The 19058-nt window shown below is 47.0% G+C and overlaps 1 protein-coding gene across 2 annotated transcripts in view; it reads right to left on the bottom strand.

The window, feature by feature from the left end:
• The window catches only part of ABTB3 (ankyrin repeat and BTB domain containing 3), a gene marked incomplete at both ends in the record, with an annotated part of 308960 nt that overhangs the window by 37668 nt on the left and 252234 nt on the right, over positions 1 to 19058 (bottom strand). The window contains 5 exons of one of the 2 annotated variants that reach the window (XM_079714086.1): positions 75 to 210; positions 327 to 420; positions 2412 to 2513; positions 4512 to 4601; positions 6698 to 6863. In XM_079714086.1, the coding sequence (XP_079570212.1) occupies positions 75 to 210; positions 327 to 420; positions 2412 to 2513; positions 4512 to 4601; positions 6698 to 6863 (588 nt within the window). The remainder of the gene's footprint in view (positions 1 to 74; positions 211 to 326; positions 421 to 2411; positions 2514 to 4511; positions 4602 to 6697; positions 6864 to 19058) is intronic. The other variant, XM_079714087.1, reaches the window with a different exon arrangement.

The following is a 19058-nucleotide window of genomic DNA, read 5'->3' as shown; positions in this document are numbered from 1 at the left end:
GGGGTAGGCTTGGGAATCTGCATTTTTAACAAGCACCGCTTGGGACCTCGTGGCTTTGGGCCATCCTAGCCTACCTGTGTCCGTGGGCTGCGGCCTGGCTGAAAGAGTTCATATCACCCTGGGGGGTGGTAGAAATTCCATTCCTGTACATGGTTCCTATCAGGGGGTCCGCGCCACGCTCCAACAGCAAACTAACCAGCTCAAAATTTCCTGCAAGCCCAGAGAAGGGGGTTTTATAAGAGAATCAAGCAAACACACAGTCATAGACACATCAAGGGCCAGCGCGCTGGAGCCCCTTGGCCGGCGTGAGCATCAGCAACTCTTACCTACGGCGGCTGCAAGCTGGAGGGGCGTTTCTGAATAGTTCTCCTCGCCATGCTCCACAGAGCCCTCCACCTTGGCCCCAGCGTCCAGGAGGAGCTGCGGAGGAAGAGTGGCCATTGAGATGTTTAAAGGACATGCATGTGAGGAGACGTCAGGAAAAGGCGGTGGAAATCAGTGTGACGCCAGTGTTCCTGCCCTCCCTCTGGGTCTGTGAGCATGTGCACAGGGGGAGGGCAATTGCACCTCAGAGGAAAAACTGAGAGCCTCTCATATCTTCTAGAGCCTCAGATCACTCAAATTGTGGTCCACAGACAGTAGCATCAGCATCCCCTGGGAGCTTATTTGAAATGCTGGCTCTGAGGCTCCACCCCAGACCGAATGATGGGAATCTGCACTTCACCAAGTTCTCCAAGTGATTTATATGTACATTAAAAGTTTCTAGAAGCACTAAGCTAGAAGCTCGTGGCACCAGAATGTTGGAGGACTTCCTTTCGGGGTCGGTGACACAAAGCCTCGGGGAGTATTAGTGGGGTCTCTTAGAGCCATAGCAACTCAAGAGTTCTGAAGAACTCTTCGGGGACCACCAGGGCCAACCAGGACAAGAATTGCTTCTAGAACATCCTGGAGGGCTCTGAGGACAGCTCAGCAAATGCTGAATTTTCTGGCCAGCAAGATCAGTGAGTAAAGTGGCAGAGTGAGCTTCCAAGAGTGCTGCTGAATATGATTCCATTCTGTGCATTCTCTAAGAGATCTGGGCTTCCTAAAAACAGAGATGCTGTCCATGCTGGATCTCACAGTGAACGTGCTGTCAGCACTGCTGATGTAAAATGAGGCGGAAACATCTGTCTTACCTGTTCAGGGCTACCTGAGGGCACAGCCAGGAAGGGGCTGCCTACCTGGCATTCCATGATGTGTGCACCTGCTGCAGAGAGGTGACCTGACTTCTGTTTGGCTTTGCTTGGCTACCCACTGCTCCTATTCCTGATTTAAAGGCTGGGGATGCCACTGCATGTTAAGGGATGGCATTTGTGTCCACTAGGCCACCCCACCCTCTGACCCCTCCTTTCTTAGATCCCTCAACTAGGAGTGGGCTGGTCATGACATTCTATAGGCAGAAGCCAGCTCTCGGTGTGACATGTCACACACTCAACCTCCTGAAACATGACTTCGGATCTGTCTTAAGGATTCCCATGACCTAGGAAACAACGAAGGATTCCTGTGGCACTCCAACATTGCCTAGGGGTCCCTAGCACACTATTTTCTGCTCTACATAATTCTAAGAGGCTTGGACCACATAAAAGGAGGTGAGTTCCTGATGTACCCAAAGCTCAGCATTTATTAGGGGGTCAGATGTGGTCAGGGACCTGGATGCTGATCTCTTTTTTCCAATGAAGTAAAGTTTTAAGATCTAGAATAAACCGAGCTTAAGATCTAGAATATACTAGATGGCTATTCATTGAACACCAACTCTACAACAGCCAGAAAAGGTGCAAGCAAAACACACTTACATGCCCAAAGGACCTCAGATGAGGACATCTCTCCATACTCGGGGAGCTGTTACAGAAGACACATGTGAAGACCCTACTCTAGACCTCTTGGATGGGATTCTCCATAAGTGGGATCCAAGCAAGTATCTTTTGGAACTGCTCCCTTGGTGAATTGGATGCTTCTTTCCAGTGGTTGGAAACCACTAGACTCTATGCAAACACTGGGGTCACACCTAAGGGAAGGTTCTAAGGTCTCACACCAGCCAGGTCTTATGTTCATGTTACAACAAGCAAAAATGAACAAATCCACAAAATCACAGCTCAGGCCCCACCCCCGAGCAACTGGGAACAACTTGATAAGTTTGCCACTCTGCGTGTGAGGCTGCATGTGGGTATGTGTTAAGTTCATATTGGTTAGAGCCAGGTCATATAGAGCATTACATATAATATTTTCATTCATATGATATGAATGTGCTATATTTAACTGCAATTAACCAATATGAATCTCTCAGGGAATAGGCATGCTGGGAGAGGTACAAATTTGCGTAATGAAAGAGGTAAAATTAAAGGTCAGATGTGGATAGGGAAATATGTTAATACCTGAACTACAGGAATATGTCCATGCAACACAGCAAAAGTCAGAGCCGTCCAATGGCGGGTCTCAGGGTGGACGGATGGATATTTATGAGGAGTACTGACAACCTATAAACAAATTGAAGTTATTTTCAAAATGTGACCTTCACAATACTTAGACCAGCAAATCTGACCTATCTGTGGCTGGGCATGTGGGCTAGATATGTACAAAAGGATGTCCTAGAAGGCGCCTCGGGAAACACTGGAGATGTGGGGTAGTGACTTTATATCCTCCGTCACAATAAGGGCTCCTTTGCTTCTCATCTGAAAAGAGTTGAATGGATGATTTCTGACCACCTCTAAGAAGCTGTAATGGTGGCTACAATGAACCTGCTCCCCTGCTTGTTTCCTCTTCCTGCTTAAGGCAGGGTGATGCTTCTGAGAGCTACAGGATGTCAGGTAGTGTGAGGCCACTACCATCACATCCACATCTTTAGGGGAAATTCTTGGCAGTGGCAAACCCCGTGCAAGGGGAGGTCTGCTTCGAGCTTTCAAGCCAAGCAATACCACCAGCCATCTGATGGAGGAACATCACCATCTGGTCACAGCTCACCCCACACTGTCCTCATTTCATTCTTCTGCTGGCTTCCTGGTTGACAAGGACCCTCGTGCTACTGGAAACCTAGGCACAAACCTTCCCTGGGCACACCACAAATGAGCAATCTGATATTGGCCTTCCCATATGGGGACCTCAAAACACCCCAGGCTAAGAGAGAGGCTGCAGGACAGCTAAAGGTTAGGGTCCTGCAGGATTGCCACCTACGCATGGCTTTTCTTCCAAACATTCTTGGGGCCATATAGCCGCGATGCCTGCTGCTTTCATAGCAGTTGATTTCACTAATCACCGGCGGGGGGAGGACCTTGAGCTGGGAGCTGTGGGATGGGCTAGAGGACCAGAGAACCCCACCAGGACCCAAAGTTGACGAGCCCTTGCAGGGATGTGCACAATGCTTGGGGATTCATAGCAGGAAAAAAAAATCCCCAATACTTGAAATTTATAAGATGCAAAATGGTTCTGGATCCAAAACCATGTCTATTGCCTGCTTTCCTCAGATGAATATAAAGCATGCTAATTTTTTTCTAAACCACAGTACTAAGACTACAAGAGCATCTAATTTTGAACTAAAAATCGTTTCCTGGGGTGGCTGAGTTAGGAGTGCAGCATGTCAATCGATCTTCTCAGCCTCTGAGACTGCCAATATTACGCTGCCGGAAGAGAGTGGGTCTTCTTTTCTTTTTTTTTTTTTGTGAGAGTGGGTCTTAAGTCAGCATAGAACATGGTCAAAAAGTGTAATTTTACCTATTATAAGCCTTGGTGGGTGCAGGGGCAGGAACCAATAATAACTGAGTCCTAAATTGATGCTACTCTGTATTTATTTCTTCCAACAACTCTCTGAGATGGTGCGATTATTCTCCCATTTTGCAAAGGGGAACACCGAGGCTCAGGAAGGTTAAACTGTTTGCCCAAGCAGCAAAGCAAGTTACTAAGATGCAGCAGTTTCAGAATTTGAACCCATGTGTCAAATTCTAAAGCCTGCGGGGGGGCGGGGGGGGATGTACTTTCCACTATACCACACTGCCTCAAGGAAGCTTTGCAATGAGCTTTAAGACCTGTGGTTTAAACTGGCCAACTGGGTGAGCCAATCGGGATTCAGTGGGGGAGGGTGGAAGATCTGGGGGAGCTACACCTTAGCTCAGGGTACGTGGACCAACTTTGTATTGGGCAGAGGAAAGGGCTGATGGCTCAGGAGAGCTCTCTCTGCCTGACCCCAGAAGGAATGGATCAGCAAGAAGAATCAGAGATTGGGTAGAGCTGAACTGAGGGAAAAGCTAGGGCTCCTTGTGGCCTCACTGGTTGTTTTTAAATGAAAAATGTTTTGGGGCAGCTCCTTGGAGTTTGGTTGGGCTGGGGCCTCAGGACAGAGGAAATCCAACAGCTGGTCTGACCTATTCGCTGGACCGAGCACCCTCAGCGGTGGCTCTTTGGGAGATAAAGCCCCCCTCCCTTTGCTCGCCTTCCCCGGGGACTGCCAGGCCCAGGGGCCCTGCAGCCCCCGGCACCCTCACCTCCACATTCAGGTCAGCTCCGGCATCCAGCAGCATCTGAACCATTGCCTCGTCCCCGCGGACGCAGGCGTACATCAGTGGGGTCATGCCCTGCGGTGAGTTAAAAACCAGAGAATGGAGGTTTACCAGGTGGCTGTGTCACTTGACAAAACAAACGGAAAATCTTACTTGTGTGAAGGAGGCTATAACTGTACTCAAAATCCAGTATTTTAAAGTAAATGTACAGCCCTATAAGGTCCTAATCCTCCATATTTTGAAAACGAAAATGGGACAAGAAGGGAAACATACATTGCCTTTTTTTTTTTTTTTTTTGCATTTATCTTGGCTTAAGTCGGAGGATTTTTTGTTTGTCTTAGGGTGCAACAGATCTAAGAGTGTTTGCTAAAACAAGTGGCTGGTTTCAACTGAAAGCTCTTAGGAACTTTCTGGATTCTGCAATATCAGCCCTAAGCTATCTAATTGGTAAACACTGTTTCCTTGACATTTTCTCTTTCACAATATAAGTGTCATCTTTGTTCTATGTGAGCTGCTGGTCAGTGTCAAGGGAAATTGGTGCCTCTGAGTATGACGTCAGCTTTGACATTATCATTTACAAGCAAAAAGCAAGGGAATGAGGAATGACTTTCAGGAGTTCCATATCTGCCCATGATTCCTGCTTATTACAAAGTACCACAACCAACAGAAGTAAGGGATAGATTTTTCAATAAACAGTGTTGTGAAGGCGGCTATTCGGGAAAATGTTCAGGTTAGAGCCTTATCTCACACTATACACCAAAATCATTTCCAGTTTGATTAGAGATATAGAGAAAACAATTAAAACCATAAAAGACATCTAACTGGATCCGTTTCTAGGCATAAAAGTAATGGAAGAAATCACAAAAGAAAATCATTACAGTGTTGAGGACATGCAATTGAAAACATAAACAAAATTAAGAGGTAAACAATAAATTGAGACATATTTGTCATATTATAACAGAGAGTTATATGTCTAATATGTAAAGAGCTCTTTGAAATAAAGAAGAAAAACACTTAAGCTCTAATGAAAAGCAGGCAAAAGATTAATTAAATTAAGTAAAAGATTAATAGGGTACACATAAATAGTTGGAGAGTGTGTACAAGGACACAGTCTCTGGGAAAGTAATTTGAGATCAAAAACTTTAAGATAAGTTGATGCATTTGAGTGACTATTTCCACTTAAAAAATTTTCCCTTATGAAATAATCAGAGATTTGAACAAAGATTTGTGTAAGTATATGTAGCTCAGCATTACTGATACAAGTAATTAGAAAGAATCTAAGTATTCAACAACTGAGGGATGGTTCACTGAACAAATAATATGACCATTTTATGTAGCCATTAAGAGTGAGTTAAAAAAAGAATATTTAACGATACTGCAAAGTATCTTTAATACAAAATACCAAAACCAGAAAGATAATAAATCCTTGTTCTTAAAAAATAATGTGTGTGTGTGTGTGTGTGTGTGTGTGTGTGTGTGTGTATTAGGGCTCCTTTGTGTTGCTCAAGAAAATTATTAGCTGTTATCCCTTCCCTGGAACTTGCTGCATGAGCTGCCCATGTGAGAAGCAATTCCATTTGTCCTTTGTGACTTTCCATCTGGGGCTCACATTGAAAGCTGCTGTTTGTTTTCTCCATCCATGACATCTTCACCCACCCGGGGTGTCTCCCTGATAGACACAAAAGCCTCTCGCTGTACCTCAGTTTCAGTGGTTTGGGGGACGGCTGCCTGTCTCTGAGGTGTCTCCTAGGGTCCCTCAGTATGACTTTTGTGTATCTTAAACACACCCTGAAACTTTGGTGAAAATCTGCTTGGATTTGTTCTGTGATACAGAGAACTAATTTTAACCATGCTGGAAAAAGGGCTCGAAGGACACAAGCTAAATATAAGTGATGGTGGATGATGATGGCATGATTTCCTTTCTGGAATAGGTCTATTTTTCTCTGTTTTCCATTTCAGCTGCAAGGATCACGTGCAACTTCTGTACAGATGAACAAGGATATTTTTATAAGATATTTTAAAAACTAAAAAAAAAAAAGAAAATAACAACAACACAATCACCCTACGTCACCAGAAGGGGGAGCCTCTGTCCAGTTCCTGCTGTTTCCATCCTGGGGCAGGGCACATGGTGGAGGTGGGGTGCCTGTTCAGACACTCGGAGGACCCTGTACCTGTTCGCTCATGGTGTTGATCCCATCGGGCCCCAGGAGAGACACTGCCTGCTTCACCAGGTCCGTCCGCCCACAGTTCAGCATCCGGAAACCCAGGTCCTGCTTAAACTTGGCTTCGATGGCCACTGCGTCCAGCTTCCGAGAAGCGCAAAAGCAGTCGTCGGCCCTAAGGAAGGGAGAGATGGTCAGGTGTGTGCAGCAGCTTCGCCAGGACTGGTTCTCGAGGGCCACAAGAGTTAGGAAGCACCAAGGAGACTTTCCATGTGTTTTTCATGTCAATTGCTTGTTTCTGGGCTCCAGTTAGAATATGGATCTCTCTTTTTTTTTTTTTTCATGTACGCGGGCCTCTCACTGCTGTGGCCTCTCCTGTTGCGGAGCACAGGCCCCGGACGCGCAGGCTCAGTGGCCATGGCCCACGGGCCCAGCCACTCCGCGGCACGTGGGATCTTCCCGGACCGGGGCACGAACCCGTGTCCCCTGCATCGGCAGGCGGACTCTCAACCACTGCGCCACCAGGGAAGCCCTATGGATATCTCTTGATCCTTGTCCTTTATAACTGCTGCTTATCTGTCTTATCTCTCCTCTGCTCCCACAGCATATTGAGCTAAGAATAATAATGGCTAATATTTACTGACTGTTCACTATGGTTAAACACTTTACATGAGTTAATTCGTTTACTTCCCACATAACCCTAAGAGGTAAGTGCTATCATTACCCTCTTTTAACCATGGGAAACAGACACAGATAAGGGACTTGCCCAAGGCCACGCAGCAAAAAGCAGTGAGCTGGGATGTGAGCCCAAGGCAGTCTGTGGAGAGCTGACCTGGGTATCTACTGTGTCCCCCTGTCCCCCCATCACAGCGTATACTATTTGCCTCTTTTCTTGTCTGACTTCCCCTCCAGGCTGGGGACTTCTGAGAGCAGGAACCTTGTCCAGCAAGTCTCTGCATCACAGTCCAGACATCACCCAGCACATGGAGGTGTTAAAAACGTTAGCCGAGGGCTTACGGCCCCAGCAGGCTGCTGGGCCTGCGCATCCGGAGCCTGTGCTCCACAACGGGAGAGGTCACAACAGTGAGAGCCCCGCGTACTGCAAACAAAACAAAACAAAACAAAACAAAACAAAACGTTAGCCAAGTGAACACAGAATGGCTGGAGTCTCTACTTTCAAAGTGGAAGCAGGGCGGAGACCTGGCAAGATGAAATAAGAGTACTAGTGGTGAGATGCTTTGGAAACTAACCGAGCCAGTTGGGCGAAGTGAGCCAGGTTAGGGAAGGGTGTGGAGGAGAATCAAGGAATTCAAGAAGGGGATACAAACTATGCTTGCAAAGGATGTTACTTCCTTCTTATGGTGAATTGTCAAATCAAATCACCAAGCATTTACTGAGCACCTGTTTGCAAGAGGCGCACAATGCCTGGAAGAGGAGAGGGCACAGGCCCCAGTAACCATAATGCCATGTGGCAACTGCAGTGATTGAGGTGTTCAGAGACACACACCAAACAGAGCCTGGGGATCCAGCAAGGCTTCCTGGGGAAGGTGACCCCTGAGCTTTATCTTTTTTTTTATATATATATCTTTATTGGAGTATAATTGCTTTACAATGTTGTGTTAGTTTCTGCTGTATAACAAAGTGAATCAGCTACATGTATATATATATATCCCCATATCCCGTCCCTCTTGAGCCTCCCTCCCACCCTCTCTATCCAACCCCTCTAGGTCATCACAAAGCATCGAGCTGATCTCCCCGTGCTATGCAGCAGCTTCCCACTAGCCATCCATTTTACATTTGGTAGTGTGTATATGTCAGTGCTACTCTCTCACTTCATCCCAGCTTCCCCTTCCCCCACCTGTGTCCTCAAGTCCGTTCTCTACGTCTCCGTCTTTATTCCTGCCTCGCCACCAGGTTCATCAGTACTGTTTTTTTTAGATTCCATATATGTGCATTAGCATACGGTATTTGTTTTTCTCTTTCTGACTTACTTCACTCTGTATGACAGACTGAACTGTGTCTTAAATAAGGAGAGAGAGGGACAGAGGGCAGGAGAACTTGGAGCAGGGCTTGCATGAGCAAAGGTATGGACACGAGACGTGGCAGGCTCTGAGAGCTCTAACTATGGAGGTTTTAGTGTTTCTGGGGCATAAACTTCCAGGCAGAGGGCCAGAAGCTGAGGGTGGGGAACTTTACTTAATCCTTAAGACTTTATCCGTCAGAGCCACTGAAGGTTTCTAAGCAGGCAGGGGAGTGATACGGTTGGATGGCCAACTCTGGGAGAGCGTGGAGGATGGATTTGAAGGGAGCTGACCCTAGAGGTGGGGAGATGTTAGTGCTAAAAGAAACAGCCAAACAGAAAGAAGTCACTGCTCCAGTGTGAAGTGACAAGGGGCTGAGTGAAGGTAGTGGGTGCTGGGACGGAGCAGAAGACGAGGATTCCGTCTTTTCTACGAGCAGGTGCCCATTTCTCAGGTGATGGCCCTTGTCCTCAGGCTGGGGAGCTACACGTCCTGCATCATCAGGAGTCTGTGCTGTCCTGGACCCCTTCATATTCCTGCTCTTTGCTAATGCTGGGCATGGATACTCAGGAAAGGAGCCAGGGGTCCAGAATTCCTGGTTCCACTCCTGCCTCTAAATACCCACTTTCTGGTGTGAGGAAGGGTTAAGTTTGCCAGGGAACTAGCTTCTTGTTAATCCCTGAAGGAAATGAGACGGACTATTGTTCTGAAAGTTTATGGCACTAAGGCTCCTCAGTATGGCTAGGATCTGGGGCAGAGGACCTGAGGCATGAAGAACAGAGGGAGCCTTAGGAATCAAGCGGGATGGGTGTGCCCTTGACCCTTCACTGGGTTCCTAACCTATCATTCATCTCAGCTGGCAAAGGAGCCTTGGAGGAAGGCCGTCCCAAAATAGGAACGCAGTCACAGGAGATGTTAGGGCTCTTAGAGGACCAGAGGATGCTGATGCAGTGACGATGGAATCCAGAGAAAGAGGAAGCTTGGTGCCGACGTGGGGTCTAATCTGCATACATGCCTCAGGAACTGCGTGTCAGGCCAGGCCGTCTGAGGGCTTGTTTGTATGACAGCCCTGGGAGGAACTAAGAAAGGTATTTAGGAGACTTGGACCTGGACCCTGGACTCCAGGATTAGACCTTTTCATGGCAGGTCGGGGAGCCAAGACTGCCTCAGTTGGAAGACTCTCCAGGGAAGCCTGAGAGCTCTCCAGGTTTGGGTAGGGGAGGGCTGAAGACTCCGGGTCTGGCTTTAGACCATGGCATCAGCACCCAAGATGTGAACTTCTAAGGACACATAATGGGGCTGTGCCCTAGGGCTTCTTGGTCCAGTTCATGGGAATTTGGACTTGGGATTCTTACAGCTACGGTGGCCAGATTTAGCAAATAAATATACTTTAGCAAATACTGAGTGACACAAACTTCTACTAGAACATTATTCACTGTTTATCTGAAATTGAAATTTAACTTAAAACAAACATCTGGGAAAGGGCAGAGCCACGTGCCATGATTTGAAAAGAACACCCGGGGAGATCATGGATCCCACTGAAGTGTAGATAGCACCCATCTCCAGGGGAAGAGGGGAGGTGCTTGGTGTGGCAGTGGGCTTCATCTAAGGGACACATGTTCCCCCAAAACTGATTAAGGCAGATGCTTCAGGCAAAATGAACATGACAGAGAGAAGAAGGTGAGAGCAACAGGGTGAGATCCTGGGGCACACATCACAGAGCCTTCCGGAGAGGGAGAGATGGGGGCCTGCAGGTGTCGTACCGAGGTGTCTGGAGCCTCGATGGGGGTGTGTGTGTGCAAATCTCAGGGAGGTATCTGATTTGACTAATTGTAAGGGAAACCTTTCTTCTAACAGACCACTATCTAATTCTGGAAGAGGTTGCTTTGTGAAATCAAGAGCCTCCTTCTTGGGGAGCAAAGATGCTGTGAATCGTCACCGTCACTGAATTTGCTATTTCCTCTCTCCTGTCTGTGTCCAAGCCCCTTCTGCTCTCTTCAATGCCTGATTGACTCTCTCAAATAAGCATCTTTTCCGGAATCACGCTAAATTCCATGTGACTGGATGAGGGTTACTGCGGCACGTCCTGTGTGCGGGCACCAGGAGGGGAGGTTATGGAGGAGAGACACAGACCCTACCCCATATCCACGGAGCTCCCAGACTGGTAAAGCCATAATTCCTGGAACGTCAGGAGAAGTGTTTACCAGCTACAAAGGTCCTTGATTTTAATTAGAAAGAGAGAAATGGCAAGAAAATTACTGTTGCTAAGATGATGATGATGATAATTGTTATTATAGGAATCCAACGTTTATTGAATACTTACTATTGAAATCTAAGCTCTTCCCATGTATTAACTCATACGATCAGTACAACAAGCCCACAATGTAGGTGATATTGGGAGCCCCGTTCCAGAGATAAGGAAACTGCCCAAGTCACAGGGCTGGTAAGTGGCGAGCCAGGATTTGACCTGGCTGATCTGAGACCCCAGCCTGACACTGGCACTTCTCCATCATGCTGGCATACCCACATATACAACCGTCTACTGGACCAAACTGCTTAGATGGCTCTCACCCTCAAATTGGGCCTGTCCAGAATGGAGCTTTTTATCTCCTTCCCCACCCTCCATCCTTGTCCTCCGGTCATCCCGTCTCCGTAAGTGGCACCACCGTCCACCCAGGCGCTCAGGCCAGAACCTTCTCTCATGCCCATATTCATTCCATCAGCTGTTAATGTTCCCACCCAAATCCCAAATCCGCCCACTTCTCTCCACCTCCACCACCTGTACCCTGCTTCTAAACACCAGCATCTTTTTTTTTTTTATTGGGGTAGAGTTGTTTTCCAACGTTGTGTTAGTTTCTACCATACAGCGAAGTGAAGTGGAGTCCCCTGGGCTATACAGCAGGTTCTTATTAGTTATCTCTTTTATACATATTAGTGTATATATGTCAATCTCAATCTCCCAATTCATCCCACCTCCCCACCCCTGCTTTCCCCGCTTGGTGTCCATACAACACCAGCATCTCTTGCCTAGAGGTCGTAATTTCAGTCCTATTAAAGTGCTCATAATGCAGAGTCTTTCAGGTCTGGGCATATTTTAATTCTTAGGCCTGTGATATCCTAGACAGCTGCTGACAAACAAGGATTGCCTTGCACCAAGCATAGGCATAAGAATTTGTTATGACAAATTCTCATGACAGTGCTTTGGCTTGGGTCATTAGCAGGGGAGGGTTGGGAAGGGACAGTTGTTTAGACTTTTATATATTGGAAAGTTGTATTTTGAAATGTTTTAATAAAAGTTTTCTGTGTGAGGGACTTCCCTGGTGGCACAGTGGTTAAGAATTCGCCTGCCAGTGAGGGGACACGGGTTCAATCCCTGGGCTGGGAAGATCCCACATGCCGTGGAGCAACTAAGCCCATGTGCCACAACTACTGAGCCCGCACGCCACAACTACTGAAGCCCACGCGCCTAGAGCCTGTGCTCCACAACATGAGAAGCCCGCGCACCACAACGAACAGTAGCCCCCGCTCGCCACAACTAGAGAAAGCCTGCGCACAGCAACGAAGACCCAACGCAGCCAAAAATAAAATAAAATAAAATAAAATTTAAAAAAAGTTTTCCGTGTGATTTCACTCTTCTCTCTATCCAAACCAGTCTCTTACACAAGGTGAGAGTGAGCTTAAAATGTCTATAAGGGGAATTCCCTGGTGGTCCAGTGGTTAGGACTCTGCATTCTCACTGCCGAGGGCCAGGGTTCAATCCCTGGTCAGGGAACTAAGATCCCACAAGCCATGGAGCATGTCCAAGGAAAAAAAAGTCTATAGGACCATGTTCTGCTTCTGCTTAACACCTTTCAATGCCTTCCCATGTACTGAGAATAGAATCCAGCTCTCCAGCACTTCCCTGCCTCCTTCACTCTGTATGAGCAATTCTCCTCTCCTGTACCTTCAGCTGGCCAACGTCTGTGCTTCCCGGAGGACTTTACTCCTGCTGTTCCCCCTGGCTAGAATGCCCTTCCCCTGGCTTTTTGCAGGGCTGACTCCTTCTCTCCCCTCAAGTGTGAACTTGGAGGTCATGTCCAAAGGATGTCTTCTCTGACCATCTAAAGGAGGTAAGTTTCTCCCCTATCTTTGTACACCTTGGCTCCAGGTCAATTTCATCTGTCTCCTTCTTGACACCTTTCAAAGTCTGTGACTATTTTATTAATTTATTTTTTCACTTGTAAAAACCTTGTTTGTTTTTTTTTTGCGGCACGCGGGCCTCTCACTGTTGTGGCCTCTCCCATTGTGGAGCACAGGCTCCGGACGCGCAGACTCAGCGGCCATGGCTCACAGGCCCAGCCGCTCCGCGGCATGTGGGATCTTCCCAGACCGGGGCACAAACCCGCATCCCCTGCACCGGCAGGCGGACTCTCAACCACTGCGCCACCAGGGAAGCCCAAAACCTTGTTGTTTTGTTTTTTTTTTTCCATGAGAATGTCAGCCTCCTGGGGGCAGGACCACATCTACCTATTGTCTGTTGTATCCCCAACAGTGCCTGAAGCATAACGGCATTAATAGATGTGTGATCCATGCACAACCCACCGTTCATTCTTGAGAGCAGACCCCAGGAAACCTCTGTTCATCAAGAATCCCTCGGCCATACAAAGTAAGTAATGGTTCTGGTTACTGAATTCTGCCAGCCAATGCAGGCAAGCAAACTGAAACAGGTAAGAAACATTTTCCATAGTGGTATGTGAAAATGTGGCTTTCTGTTCAACGGGGTTTGTTAGAAAATTTAACTCTGAAAAGTCTTAATTCCTGCAGCATTCTTGCAGACTCGACTCAGAGCTCCATTTACTCTTTCTGGAAAGTCTCTGAGGGATCTGCCCCGGCAGACCAGCAGGTTCCCCGTGGCCTGGACAAATGAGCATGCCTGCCTAAGTGCAGGACTTATTTATGTAGAAATTGATTAAGCCGGTCACCTGGGGCTTCACTAGAAGGTGATCAACTTTGTGGTTTTTCCCTCTGAGTGGCTTTCAATGATGCCATAAAAAAATCTGATCAATTTAAGTAAGAGTGGTCAGCTACCAAGGTGGTCGATTTCTCTGATTTCTCAAGGACCCCGGCCCCAAGAGACTGGTTCAATATTTCCCACTACTTCAGGAACATGACTTCAGAAAGATGTTTTCCAGGAGGCCTGCAGGCCTGAGGACAGCAGTGATTGCACTGCCTTTTCTCCCCCGGGAAGGAGGCAGCATTGAGGTGAGAGCTGATACATTCTGCTGATATCTTGATGCAGTCCAAGTGACAAATAGAAGCTGGTGAGGCCTCAGACACATTTGATTCATTTATGAATTTTAAAAGCTAGCACAGAAGTTACGAGCGTGAACTCTGGTTTTCCCAGCTCTACTGTTTAGTAGCTATGTGATCTTGGGGCAAGTTATTTAACCTCTGTGTTATTCAGTTTTCTCATCTGTAAAATGAGCTTTTAGTAATAATACCTTACTTGTAGGATTTTGGGTGCAGATTAAATGAGATAAGCCATGTATGTGTGTGGAAGAGAACAGAGCTTGGCACACAGCTCTCATTAAATGTTAGAGATCTCATACCATAATCATTATTACAAATCACAAAGCAAGGTGCAGACTGGAGAAAATACACTATTTCAAAGAAGCAAATGCAGAGACACAGAGACTAAAGAACGTTTTAGGAATAGTGCTTCTTAAGGTCTCAGATTAGACACTGTATTTAACAAATTCTACCAGTATAAAGGCGGTCCTTTTCCTAGTGGGGAAACCATGCCCCGAGAAGGGCCGTCATCCCTGTCCTGTATGCTTCTGCAAGCAAACTGTAAATGACGACAGAGGTTGGGGAGGGGGTGGGGGATGGGAGTCACACTTGATGAAAGCACAGTTTCTGGAACAGTTCAACAGCAAGAAAAGGCAGAGCCTCTCAGGATGCTATGGGCCTGCCCAGCCAGGCTCCCAGACCCTCTTTCCTCCTCCACCACCAGGACCAATCCTGACCCCGCTGGTACGAGAAGGTAACCTGCAGCTACCAGGATCCCTGAGCTCCAGTGGAACTCTGCTAAGCCCGTCCCCCAGGGTGTGCACTCAGAAGCCAGACTGCCTGGGTTCACTGCTTGGCTCTGCCCTCACTCCCTGGGTAATGCTGCACAGGTTACTCAATCTCCTTTATTTTTCTCCTCTGTAAAATAGGGCCACTAACATTACATGTTTTACTTACCCAACAAGACTTAGAAAGCAATGACCATGGGCCAGGCATATTGTAAGGTTTTTTTTTTTTACAAATATTGACTTGTTTAACTCTCATGATATCCCTATGAGGAAAGCATTATTATTACTAACCTACTTTACAGATAAGGAAAATGAGGCACAGAGAGGTTAATTAATTTACTCATTGTCACACAGCTAATAAGGAGGAGTCAGGATGTGAACTGAGACAGTCTGGATCCGGGGTCAGTCCCACTGACTAGTCTGTACTGCTCAGTTCTTAGTGATATGGTGGCAACCACTGGGCTTCCAAAGGGACTCCTCATGACCCTGGGATCTGAACTCCAAAAGGCCTAAGCAGTTCCCATAACCATGACTTCCTCATCAGTAATAAAAAAAAAGCTACCCTTCACTGCACGCTCATTATATGCCAAGCGCTGTACAAAGTGCTCGGTTCCCACCACTTCAATGGATTCTCTCCTTGAAGGAACTGCTGGAAGCTGAAGCCCAGGTTTGAGTGTCTGACACCAAAGCCTGTGCACCTACGCAGCAGGCAGAGCCCAGGCCCCAGCACCAGAGTCCACATCCCTGTTTGGCTTCTTACTTGCTATCTTGGGCAGGTAGCTTAACCTCTCTAAGCCTCTGTCGCTCTATCTGCAAAGCAGGCTTGACAACAACAGTACTTAATGTCTATATCTGCAATGAGGATTAAAGGAGATGATACTTTCGAACCACTCAGCACAGTGTGTGATCATAATTGCCTGATATATGGGATGCATATTTATTATGATACTATTATTTTATAATTGCAGGTCCTCTTTCTAGGGATTTAATCAGGCCATCTGGAATCTCCCCTTTCCCCCTTCCCCTTCCCCCATCCTCCAACCACACAATCCTCCAGTCCCAGGGCAGGTCTTTCCTTGCCCCCCGAGGCGATTTCCAGCTATCCCAGAGCCCGGCCCCCCAGAGCCCAGCCCTCGAGGCAGCCTCATGTTTTCTGGGCCTCGTGAAAGCTCTGCGGTTTCTCTCACGGCTTCTCACTTCCCTTTCCCCGTGTTTCTATTCTTGTTCATCAAGGTCTCGCCAGCAGGCTGGCAACCTGAAACAGAGCAACTTTCGAGACCCCTCTCAGAGGCAGTGGTGTGGGGTAAATACTTAGTAAATATTTACAGTTTCCCAACACACTATAGTTAATATACTACTACTACTACTAACTGACATTTATAGGTAGCTTTCCATGTGCTAAGCATTTCACATGTAATAACCCATCTCATCCTCAACACAGCCCTCAAAACTGGGTTCTGTTCTTTTCATTTTACAGATGAAAAAACAGAGGCATGGAGGTTATGTCACCCGCCCAAGGCCACACAGCTGGTAGGTGACAAGGCCTGGTTCAACCCAGGTGGTCTGACTCCTGAGCCCGTGCTCACTTCTTGCCAAAACCCTTAAACCCGAAAGGCAGGTTTCCACATGCCCATTTCACAGGTGAGGAAACAGAGACCAAGAGGCGTTAAGTAACCTGCCCCAAAGTCACTTGGCTCTTCTATCTCCAAGTCACCAGACCTATCTCGTCACAAAGTTGGGCCTAAGTAAGACTGGGGTTGGTGAGGAGTCCCACACCTGGTCCCAGCCCAACTCCTGAGAATGCAACACTATCGAATGCCACGAGCCACACCCTGGGAATACAGAGGGGCCAACAGGATGAGATTTCGGCCCCGGAGAACCTCGGAGGCTAAGCGTAGTGCCATGATTCATTCATTCCATGTATTGAGCACCAGTTACAGGCCAGGTGCTGGGTTAGGTGCTGGGGTCCAGCAGCAAGTGGACCAGACACGGGCCCTGCCCTCCCAGGCTGTCATGGAGAAGGATATTAAGCAAGATGTTTGGCTACATAGGTGACTATGTAACTGGAAATGAAGTTGCCTAGGGTTGAGAGTACAACACTAACTCAAAATAGTAATTGCGGATCAAGTCGCCATCCCTTCATATTTCTCTGTGGGCATGGAGATTTCTGACATCCAGGAGCAGACGACAATGCTGATTTCATTTATCTGCCGGCCCAGGAACTCACCCAAGGGTGGCAGAAAAAGCTATTCATGAAATGGGAGAGCAGTACATACGTGTCAAGGTTTTTGTGAGGAATCAGTGAGAGGGTGCATACGAATCTATTCTTGCTATGCTGGAGGTACTGTTTGAATACAGATTCGTAACCGGAGATGTGGGATGTGTGACACAGACTATGAATTTCTAGAAGATGTGGGCCTATGTCAGTCATCGGAAATGCAGGAGAAACATTACAAGGAGTCAGCACTCCCACTACCTCTTTAGGAATTCAGGGTAATGTTGTGTTGTCTGTGAAACAACACCTAAACTAGGGATGGAACGGGGTTCTTCTTGGGCAAACTCTGATTCATTGGATGATTAGAGTAAAGGTGTTAAGCAGGATTCTGAGGCCATGACCAGATTTAGCCAAGAAAGAGGAACCCTACAGAACAGGGGCCTACATAATGGTTCTGAAAGCAACTGGTAAGGCAGGAATAGGGTCACTGGTTTAAGTTGTGGCTGTACCACCCATTAGCTGTGACCTTGGATACATCACATTTCCACTGACAGCTTCAGTATCCTTATCTATAAAATGGGGGTGTTGGGCTAGTCAAGCTCTTGGGTGCCTCCAAGCATGGACATTCTCTGAGTTTATCACATGTTTTCTGGTGTCCATGTACGGCTCTTTACTGTGCAACAGCTTTTCTCCCTGACTCCATCCTGACATTTTAGCTTCTTGGTTTTTGCTCTAATTTCATGCAAACACTTATTACTGTAGCCAAGAGGATCACCTGGGCAAGAAATGCGTCTAGTTTCCCAGCTTACTGGGCACCTGGATGAGGTCAGCTTGAGGAGAAACAAGGCCAAGAATTTGCCAGTTTACACTTTCATTTAAAAGCAGCCCAGTGGTTCTCAAAGCACAACAAAGAAAGCCACACTCCGTCCCTGCCGCGAAGCACAGGAGTCTGCCTGGAAGAGGATTTCAGGAAGGAGGGAGAGGTGCTGGGCCTGGGAGCAGAAGGGCAAACTCTAGGCCAGTACAGTCCTAGCACCTATGCTGCTGACTGGCACAGGGTTTGAAAACAGTTGAAAAACTTTGATGTGGGGCATACATATGCCTAGTTCTTATCTCACTTCCAGCTGGGTCCACTCATTGGTGTTCCCTGTCTGGCTCTGGGGCATCTAAGTTTTGGACCGTGGACTAGGGAAGGGTGATATGGGATAAGTTCTAGTACCATAGATGGGTATTAAGGAGCTAATGTTTTAAGGAATCGTCATTAATTCATTCTGATCACCTATTGTATGTCAAGCAGTATGCAAGATATACTAAAAGTATTTTATTGGTTCTCAAATAATAGTAATACTAGTAATAATAATACCAAACACATTAGTACTTATTGTGTACTAGGAACTGTTCTAATTTTATTATATGTGTGTGTGTGTATATATATATATATATATATACACACACACACACATACCCACACACACCCACACACACCCACACACACCCACATATATACTCATTCATATATATGAACTTATCCAATCCTTACTTTAACCCTAGAAAATTTATCTTTGTTGCTCAGAAGAAGAAACTGCAGCACAGAGAGGCTAAGAAACTTGCCCCAGGCCACAGAGCCTGAAAGCAGTAAGTAGAACTGAGATTTGCACCAGGCAGACTGTTGCTGGAGGCCTGCTCTTACTGCCCTGCTCCCCTGCCTCTCTGTGGTACCAAAGGCCTTCCGTGTTCACTTAGATTCTGTTCAAATGCTGCGTGGGTAACTACTAGATGCCTGGTCCTGAGTTGGGTGCCAAAGAAATCTAAATTCCCAACCACAGGCTTCAAATTCAAGGCTGTCTTGCAGTGGCCCCTCTGGAAAGTTCCCCATTTCTCAACCATTTCTTCTTTCTCACCATTCCAGCCACAGTGTCTCTTCCCACTCCATATACACATTTCCCTACCGCTTTCTTGCCTGCATGCATGGTGTGTCCCTCACTGCAAAGTCTCTCCCGGGAATCCTGCTTTCCTTCAAGTTGTATTCTAGACCCAAGTCCCAGATCACAACTTCTGACCTGCGGAATCCCAGAAGG

Source organism: Hyperoodon ampullatus (genome assembly GCF_949752795.1).
Source record: "Hyperoodon ampullatus genome assembly, chromosome: 11".
NCBI classification, from domain to species: domain Eukaryota; kingdom Metazoa; phylum Chordata; class Mammalia; order Artiodactyla; family Ziphiidae; genus Hyperoodon; species Hyperoodon ampullatus.
The sequence above is the reverse complement of the archived record's forward strand: the minus strand, read 5'-3'. Positions and strand labels throughout refer to the sequence as shown.